This window comes from Haliotis cracherodii, unplaced genomic scaffold (assembly GCF_022045235.1).
Source record: "Haliotis cracherodii isolate W230 unplaced genomic scaffold, xgHalCrac1.p SCAF_20, whole genome shotgun sequence".
Classification (NCBI taxonomy): Eukaryota; Metazoa; Mollusca; class Gastropoda; order Lepetellida; family Haliotidae; genus Haliotis; species Haliotis cracherodii.
The window spans coordinates 17,837,884-17,852,478 of NW_027266276.1; the positions used below are offsets into that span (position 1 = coordinate 17,837,884).

At 41.8% G+C, this 14,595-nt stretch overlaps 1 protein-coding gene across 5 annotated transcripts in view; it reads right to left on the reverse strand.

The window, feature by feature from the left end:
• The window catches only part of LOC139470375 (probable serine carboxypeptidase CPVL), a 60,742-nt gene extending 46,368 nt beyond the window's left edge, over positions 1-14,374 (reverse strand). For 4 of the 5 annotated variants that reach the window (XM_071252787.1, XM_071252784.1, XM_071252785.1 and 1 more), the window contains exons 1-3: positions 14,155-14,374; positions 12,868-13,040; positions 3,140-3,252 (exon numbers count right to left, since the gene is read on the reverse strand). In XM_071252787.1, the coding sequence (XP_071108888.1) occupies positions 3,140-3,252; positions 12,868-13,040; positions 14,155-14,249 (381 nt within the window). In that variant the 5' untranslated portion in view covers positions 14,250-14,374. Of the gene's footprint in view, positions 1-3,139; positions 3,253-10,264; positions 10,279-12,867; positions 13,041-14,154 lie in introns of those variants that run through there. The other variant, XM_071252788.1, reaches the window with a different exon arrangement.
• Between the last annotated feature and the right edge of the window lie 221 nt (positions 14,375-14,595).

The window sequence follows — 14,595 nt, forward strand, 5'->3', positions numbered from 1 at the left end:
GCTGAAACATTTGGACAGTGCCATAAAAAAAGTAAAAGGTTTGCCTGCAAAAGTAGACCCAATACTCATTTCAACTTTTCACCTTTGAAAAGCAAAAAATTAGTTTTAAACATCTTCAGCAGTTCAGCACTTGCTTTTCATTAAGATGCACAGTATTAGACAGTTTATGACTTATGCTCATGAAAGGAAACCTACCCTTTCAACTTGGCAAAATATTAATTCTCAATGCTAACAGAAATAATAGTCTTGGTTCTCAGGCATCTCCAGCATAATCATAAATTTCACCGCACTTTTCGTATTTATTTCCATTTTACTTCTATTTTAAAAAAGCCTTAAATATTCCAAGTCCAATGGTAGTCAAGTACTGTATTCCAATATTTTACTCATCAAGGAATACATGTATGTAGGGAGGCCCTTGCCCAGGTTGATAGTACACAATTGTTTATCTCTTTACACAACTGCTTAATTGGTTACATACTAGTTTGAACAACCAAAAAAAGGGGAAAAAAAGACACTGCCCGCCTGCACTATATTTTCAAAAACCATTGCCTGAGAACCAATGCTTTTATTTTTTTAAGTCCAATGGTGGTTTTCATACTGGGTAATATATTCATTACATACATAAATGTCATTTAAAGTGGTTTCCAAGAACACTTATTCCCAGTGGTGTAACTGCACGAAAGCCAAAGGATCAAACAAGGGAAAAAATTCAAACATTTACTTTGGATGCCCGTTTACAAACTCCCTCAACATATTTATACTTTAATCATCAAACAAGGGACATCAAAAATACATTTTCAATTCTGGTTTAAATACTTATCCCCAAATGCAAAATTTCATTCAGTGAGCACTGGTGAAAAACTTGTCCCCATTAAAATCTCATATTGAATAATTACACATGACACATGAATAACAGTGAGTGAGTGAGAGAGTGAGTTGGGGTTAATACCGCTTTTAACAGTATTCCAGTCATATCACGGCGTGTGGGAGGAAAGCCCGAAGTGATGCAGGTCTCCGACATTTACCACTTCGGTGAAACCCACGAGCACGGGTATGGTGCTGACAAACCTAGAAACATAATCGGGGCGAACCAGGATTCAAACCCACAATCATAGGTTTCTGGTTAGTGTCATCACATAGTTATTTTTGCAGACCATCAACAAAAAGAACATGTAAGAAGGCATATTTCTTTTAGTAACTTCCACACATTGTCAAACCAGACAGCATATGATTACATACAAAATCTCTCACATCCTGTTTCCTCAATCACACATAATCACTGTGTCCATAGTCTGATCAGGAATGTTCACTAACCTGTCACCTCTTGTCAAGTTGCTCACACAACACTGTGTAGTCCAGACATACGCCAGCCTTGTAAAACTACTGTTACATAAACACGCTTCTCCAACCTTCTTTGCCAACTACAACAGCACGTGTGTCTACAGTTGAAAAAACAGTGACTGGCGCCGAGGTAACTTTTTTTTACTACACTGCTTTCTACTCAAAATCAATGAGGTAGCTTTGCTTTGATCTTTGGTAATCTCAACAGTGTGTCACAAAACTTTCCCCACGCAGTAAAGGCTATTGTCATCCACTTGCAATAACTTCATGGCAGATTTGACAGATTTACCATAAAGCTGACTATATGTAAGTGGTAGATATTTTCATAAGTTACCTTAGAATGTAGAACTAATTGTTTAAATCTTATGACAGCCACACATGCCAAGACAGAACTTATGCCAATCACTGGACGTTCGTCACCTGCGACACTGTTTAACATAAATTTGCCAGCTATGTGAACCACCCCAAAGGACCGTTAGCCTGCTGAATTACTAGCACACTTCCTAACACAGCCTGCTGAATTTATTTCAGCATAAGGTCCTGTTAATAGAGAGTGGGTGATTTCAAACAGTTGATGATATGACGTAACTGAGCTGTGAACATCCTGTGTGGGACATAACACACCTCAGCTGTGAACATCATGTCTCACATGATATACCTGTGCTGTTAACATCATGTCTGACATGGCCTACCTGAGCTGTGAACATCCTGTGTGTGACATACCTGTGCTGTGAACATCATGTGTGTGACATACCTGTGCTGTAAACATCCTGTGTGTGATATACCTGTGCAGTGAACATCATGTGTGGGACATACCTGTGCTGTAAACATCCTGTGGGACATACCTGTGCTGTTAACATCCTGTGTGTGATATACCTGTGCATTGAACATCCTGTGTGGGACATACCTGTGCTGTGAACGTCCTGTGTGGGACATACCTGTGCTGTGAACATCCTGTGTGTGACATACCTTTACTGTGAACATCCTGTGTGTGACATACCTGTGCTCTGAACATCCTGTGTGTGACATACCTGTGCTCTGAACATCCTGTGTGTGACATACCTGTGCTCTGAACATCCTGTGTCACATGCCATGACATGATGTGCCTGTGTGTGACATGACATGCTGTGTCTGTTTGTGACATGACATGACATGCCTGTGTGAGATTGGACATGACATGATGTGCCTTTGTGTGATTGGACAGGACCTGACATGTCTGTGTGTGACATGACATGACATGATGTGCCTGTGTGTGACATGACATGACATGATGTGCCTGTGTGTGATTGGACATGACATGATGTGACAGTGTGTGACAGGACCTGACATGTCTGTGTGTGACATGACATGACATGATGTGCCTGTGTGTGACATGACATGATGTGACTGTGTGTGACAGGACCTGACATGTCTGTGTGTGACATGACATGAAATGATGTGCCTGTGTGTGACATGACATGACATGATGTGCCTGTGTGTGACAAGACATGCCTGTGTGTGGCATGACAGGACATGTCATGTGTGGCATGACATGACATGATGTGCCTGTGTGTGACATGACATGACATGATGTGCCTGTGTGTGACAAGACATGCCTGTGTGTGGCATGACAGGACATGTCATGTGTGGCATGACATGACATGATGTGCCTGTGTGTGACAAGACATGCCTGTGTGTGGCATGACATGACATGATGTGCCTGTGTGTGACAGGACATGTCATGTGTGGCATGACAGGACATGATGTGCCTGTGTGTGGCATGACATGACATGATGTGCCTGTGTGTGGCATGACATACCTGTGCCGGGAAGAACCAGAAGAACATGTTGCTGTTGATTGTCTTGTTGACAGTCAGGAAGCCAGAGTAGCCCTTTGTAATGATTGGAGATGTAGTCAGGCTCATTTCCTTGGCTGGAAAATAAAGAATAATTGAATTAATTACTTTTCAAAGTAAAAACTATTTCACGCAGTATGCATTAAGTTGAAAAGAAGGGGTCAAGGGCCATAACTCTATAAAGAATGAACTTAAGACACCAATTTTTGGACTCATTTAAGATCATGACCATTAAGATCAGTGTGTAAAATTTAACTTAAACAGTTTTTGAGAAAATTTGTTCTCTTCGAGAACTCTGTTCCGATATCCCCCACCTCACGTGGCAGGGGATAATACTACCTTAGTGTCCCTCAGTGATGTGCATTTTGCGCTATATAAATAGCCTTTATTATTATTATTATTATTATCATCATTTTTATTATTATTTTATTAGTATTATTATTATTAGTAGTAGTAGTAGTAGTATTAGTATTATTATGATGATGATGATGATGTGTGAACTGGCACATATTTAGATATAAAAAATGAAAAAAAATGTAATTAAGTATATTTTACTTCAATGAAAAGCAGCGATACCCTTTCTATGACATTTATTTGTTTCCAATACAGGATGGAAAAGGTAAGAATATTGAAATGTTTCTCACCTGGAAATTAGAGACCTCCCTCCATAAGAGTTAAAACAGAATGCATGAGGAGCACCCAGTAAATATGTCAACAAGATTAGTGCCAGTCCAACAGGATTGACAGGATTAAGTATTCCCCTCTGTCCAGCCATTCATTAACCATTGGGCACACCCCATTGTGTATCAACCAATCATATTCCTTTTTATTGTTCTAATTTTTATTAAATAAATACAGAAGGGGTTTGACACTTATACTAAACAAACCTCTCTCCCACAGCCAAGAGGGTTGTACCGACTCTCTGTGGCACCCTCAGCTGTAGTTAAGATATTGTTCATTCTTAATTGTTCTTTGTAAATTTAAATTGTGATTAGTCTCTGTGAATCCGTCTCTTTGTTGACTAATTCCCCCAAGAAAACCAGCACGCCATTTGGAAGGTTTTGTTCATCCGAACAGAACCATAATTCAAGCTTCACAGTGATATGAAGTGGTGGAATACAGAAAAATAGATAAGGGAAGTCCAGGTGTTGCCTGTGGAGAAGGCCATCTTTGACAGTGAGTCCCACTGTTGGAGAATGGATGCAGTGTCCTGGATTTGAGAGCCTCCATGGTTGGGTATGTATCATTAAGGATGAGGTCCAAATGGAACAGACTGAAGAATCAGCCTGCTGATATGTTCTCATCCGTTGGCTAGCGACGTCAGGAGGTTCCATACCATTGTCCGCCACGGAGTTGCCCATTACAGAGAGCAGACACAGTTTGTATGTCCATGGACTCCCGCGGCAACCTGGACAAAGCATCTGCATCAACATTCCTTGCACCTGAAACATACTCAAGGGAGAAGTCATAAGTAGCAAGTTCTGCGAGCCAGCAGTGCCCAGTTGCATCCAACTTAGCAGAAGTTAGGACATAAGTGAGGGGATTATTGTCAGTCTTGACAGTGAATGAGTTGTCACACATGTAGTCATGAACTTCTTGGTGACATCCCATTTTAGAGCCAAAAACTCTAATTTATGAGCAGGGTAATTCAGCTTTGCTTTGCTGAGACTGCGACTTGCATAAGCAATCAGTCCCCTTTGATTGTCTTGGGATTGGTACAGTACTGAACCCAAGCCATCCCCACTTGTATCAATGTGCAATTCAAAGGGCAGAGTGAAATCAGCAAAAGCCAAAACAGAAGCAAAAGAAAGCCTGCTAATGAGCAGACTGTTGAGCATTGACCCATACAAATGATTGTTTGGACCTCCCGTCGTGACCAGCAACCAAAGAAGTTTGTGCCTTAGCAAATTTAGCTTAGTCTGGAACAAACCGTCTAACGTAGCAGGAGATTCCAAGAAAAAGACAAACGTCTTTGACATTACGTGGAATTGGCCCGGTCTTCAATACCTAAATCTTTTCAGGGTCTGTTTTGATACCCTCCTCAGAGATTACATGACCTAGGTACTTAACGGACGTCTGCAAGAATTTGCATTTTGAGGGTTTTAGCTCGAGCCCATTCTTGCACAATCTTTGGAAGAATGCTTGAAATCTCTCAAGATGCTCATCAAAGGGTCTTAGAAAACACAATGATGTCATCGAGATAGATGAGGCATTGGAGAAGATGAATGTCATTCATGCATATCTCCATAAGGTATTGGAAAGTAGCAGGAGCATTTGTCAGTCGAAAACACAAACTCGTAAAACTCAATTGGGCCAACAGTGAAGGCAGTACAGGCCTTCTACTCCTTGTCTACTTTGACTTGCCACTATCCACTTTTTAAGGTCATGACAAGAGAAGTATTTTGCCTCATGAAAAGTATCATGAAGACTTTCCTCTATCCTTGGTAGAGCATAGAAATCTTGAATTGTGCGACTGTTCAATTTTCAATAGTCAATGCAGAATCGCAGACTCGAGTCATGTTTGCAGACCAGGACAGCATGCAAGGCATATGGACAAGTAGATGGATGGATAACTTTAGCATCCACTTTATATGATCCTTGACCTCTTGATACATAGAGGGTGGAATACATCTATAAGTCTTTCCTTAAATGGAGTCTCATCTGTGAGTTCTATTCGATGGGTGACCAGGTCAGTATGTCCCATGTCCATATTAGACTTGCTGAACACATCGTCAATCTCATTCAGTATAGAGTGCAATTAAGTTGTTTCATCCTGGGAATGATTATCATCCAGAGAGTCCAGATCAAATAATTCTTTTGGTAGATTGGTAAGTACAGAGCCAGTAATGCTGATGTTGAGGGGCTGGACTGAAACCCAACAGCACCAGTAACCAGAGTAAGTGAACCAGGAAGTATGGACTGTGTGGCACAAAGATCCATACCAATCTTCGGAGCAAAACCCCTGCAAATACCTGTAATAATCTGGTTGCAAAACAGGGATATGGTGATAGATTTAGTTGTCAGCACATTCTCAGTTCGGTTCAGTCATTCCAACTACTACTGAGCCACTGAATAGCCATGGTACAATGAGAAGAACTCCCATATACCCTGTCACCAGGGTTGCTTTCACAAGCAGCACGCAGGACATTGGTCCCCAGGATGAGAGGTACCTTAGCGGTGAAGTCGGTAGTGGGCACCACAAGAATGAATGCGGGTACATCCACTACTTGACCCATGAAGTCAGGGGGTATAGCAATAGTAACCTCAACATACCCCAAATAGGGTAGCTTGGCTCCCCCAGCTCCATGCACTCTAGCAGATGGTGGTGATCAGTGAACCAGTATCTATCAGAAATTCACAGGTATGCTCCTCAACCTTCACATGTGCAATGTTTGGGTGCCCAACTAAATTGGAGAGCACTTATTGCTGAGAGCCTTGGTTAGAGTCCTCAGTTTGCTTCATAGATGGGACTCTTAGAAGTTGACTTGGTGCATTGAATATTGGCATGTACAAGGTGTGTGATATGGGCATGGTGGAATGTGGAGTTGCCAGGAACTGACTAGCCTGGGCAGTTGGGAGTGTACCCAGGGTATAGAATTGGCATGGGTACATGTCTGTTGGGCCAAGCCTTAAATGGTGCCCCAGTCGGACTTGGAATGACATGCGACTGCTGTGAGTAAGGGGTTGATAAACCCTGGGGTTGGTTATAGCTGAAGAGTGACCCGTAGGGCCTAGGCAAATACTTAAGTAATTCTATCCTAGGACTAGGGTCTTGTGGGGGTATTGTCTGCTAGGAAGGCTCCCTGGGTGACCATACATCAGGCAACAAAGGAGATCCCAGAGGTGAATGTGCTAGCAATGACGATGAGGGCCCAGGTGTGTATGGAGGGGCAACAAGCCTTTGGCCATCCACAGGAGCTGGAGGCACATGCGGCCTAAACAACATATCTCCAGACCCAACATCAGCTACATAAGTGGTCTGAGGAGGATGTGGATTGGCGTCACCTGCTAGACGTGAGAGAATACTACTGCGGCCTGAGGGATCAAGCTGATGGATGAAATCCACAACCTTAACATCAACCTGTGAACTAAAATCACTGTCTGATTGTGCCAAGATGAAGTGTATAATACACAAGTATGACACACATCCTAAGAGGCAACAAGGATCCTATAAGTTGGCACCAAACAACAATACTATGAACTGGGGGCAATATGGAAGGCGATCACAAAGTGCAAAAACACTAAAATATTAGGAAACAAAGTGCAGGGCTCCTACAAAAGCAAGGATACAAGATGGACTATGTAGTGATATGAGTACACTTACAACTGAGGGGAACTAACATCTCCCCCAGTGACAACAAAGTTCAATAGCAATGCAAGTAGCCGGATACAACAGTCAGGATGTGGTCACCTGAAGGACAACTTATGCATGTACTGAGGTCAGGTAAAATGAGACACTAGCCAGATGATGCCAATGGAAATGAAATCATCCAGGAAGCAAAGGTTACGGGGTGAGACTAACCTGGCAACAACTACAGAGTCATCCCAGATACAAGTAGTAACTGCAAGTACTACAGACCAGACAACTATTGGAAATAAGTCAAGATGCAGCAACAACTAAGTTGTACATACAGTAAGTGAATGTCTCTATGTGTTATTCATAATACATATAATAGGCCTATAGTACATTTTATATAGTAATAGGTAACACATTTGCAGATTCTTAGCTTCAGAGCATGCAATATGTACATTGACAGCTTTTTCGTTATTACTACATTCTTACAGAGAGAATAACTTGATAGTTTCTTTGATACTGATAAGGAAAAATGCCAATTTTGAATGTACATATCTTTCAGGGTCTGAGTGCAAGCATCTATGAAATGATCTGGTATATATACATATCCTGTTCTGTCCATATATAACCATAACCACATGAATAAAGTTGATGCTTAACAGAAGAATGTGAAGTATGTGAATGTAACAGTAGATACTGACTGAGCTCCACTGTCACATATGCTACTTACATATGACGGGAAACTATACAAATATCTCACATCACAGCGGCACTGTTACATGAGATAATAGATGTGAGATATGCAATTGAGGGAGATACTGAGGACATAGGAACATCAGCATAAGTCACTGATGGTGTTCATATATTGCACGAAGATAAAGATCTGCTATGACTGATGATAGGGATAAAGCCAATAATGGGATATAGTATACGATGAAATGTGATATGCCTCTTCTCACTGTGCAAGTGATGATGTTGATGAAACCAGCAGGGGGGCCATTTTGTAGCCGATGTGGTGTGATGTGTGCAGCCACTGGGCTGCTTGTTATAACATGAGGCAGTTCTTGGATGATGATGAAGTTTATTCTGTGTTTTGTCAGATGTTGGGAGAGAGGTTGGAAATAAGAGTCCTCCCTCCATAAAGAGTTCATGAAGAATGCATGAGGAGGGCAGGTGAGAAAGGAAGTTTAAGGAAGTGGACCAAAGGGCCATCAGAAGAAAGGTAGCATCTGACAGGTATTAAAGGAAGTCAAGATGCTTCACAGTCACATGAAGTGGTGGACATATAATGCATAGATAGGGGACGTCAAGGTGAAGCTGGAGAAATCACAGAGGTTGTAAAAGGGTATCAAGGATCAAGGTTGATGTTAGTTGGCTGACATTCAACTGCAGGCAAGGACAACATATAATGAACACAACATGAAGTGATGGTGATAATGGATGAAAATGTATATATATAATGAATACAAGGGGGTTATGAGAAGGTGGTACTTATGTGGCTAACTCCTTCAGAGTTAGCCCCACCACCCGGCTACAGTCGCATGAGATTAGTGATGTCATTTGATTGTGACATCATGGTCTGCAAAGCATTGTGAAGTAATTGCTTGATCTTAGTAAAGGATATCTCCTGTGGAAGTCATTTTAGCATAATAAATCTTTTCTCTATACTTACTTATATCACCAATAAAGATCCAAGTTAGAATAGGTTTTCAGCACCTCACTGACTGGTACATGTACCTCACTGACATGCGGCCTGTACAATAACATTCTTGGTGCTGTTTTTTCACTTCATGGATGTGTTTTTATATTAGGAGCAGAGTATGTGAAAAAATAGTATAATATAGTAAAATATAGATAAATGGCAAACTGGATATATAGATAGCACAGTCCCTTGATTTGCAACTTAAGGAGAGTCCACAGTGTTCGTGTATGGGTTTCTAACCATTCAACATGCCTTTAAATCCTAGATAAATCAGATGGTTGTTGTTGAAATATCTTGTGCCTAATTATGAAAGATAAGGCCATGCATGTGACTTGCCATGACTTGCTGTAAGCCAGGAGACTGACCCCTGGCCTGACACTGAATTGTTGCAGCCCAACAATCCTGTTTAAAGGTCATTCTTGTGATACACTAAGATTAACGATCCAAGACAAGGTGTGACGCTATGTCTATATTGTCACATAACAATCCATCAGATGCATTTCAGTTTCATCCAAGATAGCCATATGCCCATCATACGATAGCTCCCTGTAATCTGGGGCAGGTGGTTCACAGCACAAGGTGGGAGGACACAATAGTTACCAGCTGATCCTCATTTTAGTCAGCTCAGCTGTGTAAAAATCAATGTGTGGTTCCTTGTTCAGCCCATCAAAAATCAAAGTTCCCAGGTTTTTATTTTTCCACCATCATTCATTCTTTTAAACATGTCGTTTTGCAGTATGTCAGTAAACAAAATGGTAAAAACCTACACACAAATGAAGATAATGATGTGATATGTGCATACATCATGATGTGTCAGCTTGATGTGCGAGGAACGCCCAAGTGATGCACAGTGGGTTGCAGCACCCTAGGCTACAGCCACATTAAAAAAAATAATCTAAATACTTAAAAACAATGCGATCCAATATATACACAGCTTTACTGTGCCTCTGGTGTTATGATGGCAATAGGAGTTATATGTAGGGAGGCCCTTTCCCAAGTTGATGGCACATAACTGTGTATTTGGTTACATACTAGTTATTCCCTGAGAACCAATTTTTAAAATTTTTTAAGCCTTGTACAGATGTCATCTTACCCTTCTGGATATCACCACTCCTAGGTAGGGAGTCAGGAAAAGGATATGTATTGCCTTCTTACCCCTCTCGATATCACCACTCACAGGTGGGGAGTCAGGAAAAGTTTATGTACTGCCTTCTTATCCTTCTCGATATCACCACTCGTAGGTAGGGAGTCAGGAAAAGGTTAAGTATTGCCTTCTTACCCCCTTGATATCACCACTCCCAGGTAGGGAGTCAAAAATGGGTTATGTATTGCTTTTTCACCCTTCTCGATATCACCACTCCTTGGTGGGGAGTCAGGAAAAGGTTATGTATTGCTTTTTCATCCTTCTCGATATCACCACTCCTTGGTGGGGAGTCAGGAACAGGTTATGTATAGCCTTCTTAACCTTCTCGATATCACCATTCCTAGATGGGGAGTCAGGAAAAGGTTAAGTATTGCCTTCTTAACCTTCTCGATATCACCACTCCCAGGTAGGGAGTCAGGAAAAGCTTATGTATTGCCTTCTTACCCCTCTCAATGCCACCACTCCCAGGTAGGGAGTCAGGAAAAGGTAATGTATTGCCTTCTTAAACTTCTCGATATCACCACTCGTAGGTAGGGAGTCAGGAAAAGGTAATGTATTGCCTTCTTAAACTTCTCGATATCACCACTCGTAGGTAGGGAGTCAGGAAAAGGTAATGTATTGCCTTCTTAAACTTCTCGATATCACCACTCGTAGGTAGGGAGTCTGGAAAAGGTAATGTATTGCCTTCTTAAACTTCTCGATATCACGACTCCCAGGTAGGGAGTCTGGAAAAGGTAATGTATTGCCTTCTTAAACTTCTCGATATCACCACTCGTTGGTGGGGAGTCAGGAAAAGGTTATGTATTGCTTTTTCATCCTTCTCGATATCACCACTCCTTGGTGGGGAGTCAGGAAAAGGTTATGTATTGCCTTCTTAACATTCTCGATATCACCACTCCTTGGTGGGAAGTCAGGAAAAGTTTATGTATTGCCTTTTTACCATTCTGGATATCACCACTCCTTGGTAGGGAGTCAGGAAAAGGTCATGTATTGCCTTCTTTCCCTTCTCGTTATAACCACTCCAAGGTAGGGAGTCAGGAAAAGGTTATGTATTGCCTTCTTACTCTCCTGGATATCACCACTCCTTGGTAGGAAGTCAGGAAACGTTTATGTACTGCCTTCTTATCCTTCTGGATATCACCACTCCTTGGTGGGAAGTCAGGAAAAGGTCATGTATTGCCTTCTTACCCTTCTGGATATCACCACTCCTTGGTAGGGAGTCAGGAAAAGGTCATGTATTGCCTTCTAACCCTTATGGATATCACCACTCCTTGGTGGGAAGTCAGGAAAAGGTCATGTATTGCCTTCTTACCCTTCTGGATATCACCACTCCTTGGTAGGGAGTCAGGAAAAGGTCATGTATTGCCTTCTTACCCTTCTGGATATCACCACTCCTTGGTAGGGAGTCAGGAAACGTTTATGTATTGCCTTCTTATCCTTCTGGATATCACCACTCCTTGGTGGGAAGTCAGGAAAAGGTCATGTATTGCCTTCTTACCCTTCTGGATATCACCACTCCTTGGTAGGGAGTCAGGAAAAGGTCATGTATTGCCTTCTTACCCTTCTGGATATCACCACTCCTTGGTAGGGAGTCAGGAAAAGGTCATGTATTGCCTTCTTACCCTTCTGGATATCACCACTCCTTGGTAGGGAGTCAGGAAAAGGTCATGTATTGCCTTCTTACTCTCCTGGATATCACCACTCCTTGGTAGGAAGTCAGGAAACGTTTATGTACTGCCTTCTTACCCTTCTGGATATCACCACTCCTTGGTAGGGAGTCAGGAAAAGGTCATGTATTGCCTTCTTATCCTTCTGGATATCACCACTCCTTGGTAGGGAGTCAGGAAAAGGTTATGTATTGCCTTCTTACCCTTCTGGATATCACCACTCCTTGGTAGGGAGTCAGGAAAAGGTCATGTATTGCCTTCTTACCCTTCTGGATATTACCACTCCTTGGTAGGGAGTCAGGAAAAGGTTATGTATTGCCTTCTTACGCTCCTGGATATCACCACTCCTTGGTGGGAAGTCAGGAAAAGGTCATGTATTGCCTTCTTACCCTTCTGGATATCACCACTCTTTGGTGGGAAGTAAGGAAAAGATTATGTATTGCCTTCTTACCCTTCTGGATATCACCACTCCTTGGTGGGAAGTAAGGAAAAGGTCATGTATTGCCTTCTTACTCTCCTGGATATCACCACTCCTTGGTGGGAAGTCAGGAAAAGGTCATGTATTGCCTTCTTACCCTTCTGGATATCACCACTCCTTGGTAGGGAGTCAGGAAACGTTTATGTACTGCCTTCTTATCCTTCTGGATATCACCACTCCTTGGTGGGAAGTCAGGACAAGGTCATGTATTGCCTTCTTACTCTCCTGGATATCACCACTCCTTGGTGGGAACTCAGGAAACGTTTATGTACTGCCTTCTTACCCTTCTGGATATCACCACTCCTTGGTGGGGACTCAGGAAACGTTTATGTATTGCCTTCTTACCCTTCTGGATATTACCACTCCTTGGTGGGAAGTCAGGAAAAGTTTATATATTGCCTTCTTACCCTTCTGGATATCACCACTCTCTAAGTAGGGAGTCAGGAAAAGGGGCTGTCCAGGATCAACTCCATTTTGGAGCATTTCTGGATATTTTTCTGGAAACATCTTTCTGAAGGCACCACGTCCATCAGTAGCCTGGATTAAACACACAGCTAGGACAAACAGCCTTGTTAACATCCTGAAAAATAGAAGCAATGCCTGCACTTGGTCATACAAGTACCTCAAGTCCATTCACCCCTACACATACTAAAATGGCTCCACCATCACCCATTCTTTCTTGCAATGTCATCAAGAACATTACATCCTCTATACGACTTGGACAGATAACTCGGGTACTAGGGTTGGGATGCTCCTTAGTAGGACCCAAATACCCACAGGACTACCCAGACCCGTGGTTAGGCATATGATAAACTGTTTAATAGCAAAAAGTATCTAGAACTTCCACGATTACATTACTAGTGACTAATGTTTGCATTTCTTTCTGACTATGCATTTCTTTCTTTTGACTTTAGGTTATATATCTTATAAAGATAAAACTTCAGTCACCTTTAGTGTATGCATGACCAGATTGTTTTATATGAGTATCTAAATACATTTTGCCATGGCTACAGTCAAACTATTCCCAATCAGACATTTGTACATATCTCTTGAGACTAACAGCGGGTACCCGGGTAGGGTCGGGTAATAGGGGGTTGGGTACCTGGGTAGTACATTTTGACTCGTCCCAGCCCAAATTCTGATTTTGCTCTCTTTATTTGGAAAAAACTGAAGCAATCACATACAACCACACAGCAGCCTACACACAGTACAAGAATATAGTGAGTGAGTGAGTGAGTATGGTTTTATGCCGTTTTTAGCAATATTCCAGCAATATCTTTGCGGGGGACACCAGAAATTTGCTTCACACATTGTACCCATGTGGGGAATCGAATCGAATCCAGGTCTTCGGCGTAACGAGCGAACGCTTTAACCACTAGGCTGCCCCCCTCCCCCCGCCCCTACAAGACTATATAAGGACTATTGGTATTTATAACTTCTATAGATCTAGGTAAATTCAATTACGAAATTATCAATAATAAATAATTTTAAGGTAATGTAAGATCGAGCTAGAATTAATTTCCTTTTAGAATCGTAACATCCATCATATGTTCACCATTCGGGCAAGAAATTTTCAGGTCAAGTGGGCTTATCCCAGTACTTCATACTGATTTATAAAAAAGCAAACATAATACCGACTGCGTGTCCCCATGTACCAGGCTAGTTCTATCAACTTTCAGAAAAAAAACACCAACCTGATTTTGTCAAGCTTTTGAACTAGAATTCCCAAGTAATCAGCTTCTGACAGTTGGGTACATACAACTGACTTAGTTTCCCGTTTACTGGTCATGCGATAGTCACATGTTATAATCACGTGCGCTTCTCACAAATTGGGACAGTCAGGATATAACCACGAATATTACGAACAAGTTCGTGGGATGTTCTGAGCTTAGCTTTACTTTTAGCGCCGGTCACAACCTGTAAATGCGAGTTATACGCCCTTGTTTCCTTGTTTGGGGCCCTCTTTGGGTTCTTCGTAAAAATGCTTTGTGTGAGTGAGTCGGACTTAACCCCGCTATCAGTTAATCTCGATGTAGCAGAATGTAAAATAATATGTATTTTAACTTACATATTTTAAACTTAGGTAAATAATTGAGTTAAGTATGGTAATAGGTCCTTAAGCTAACCTGAGCACT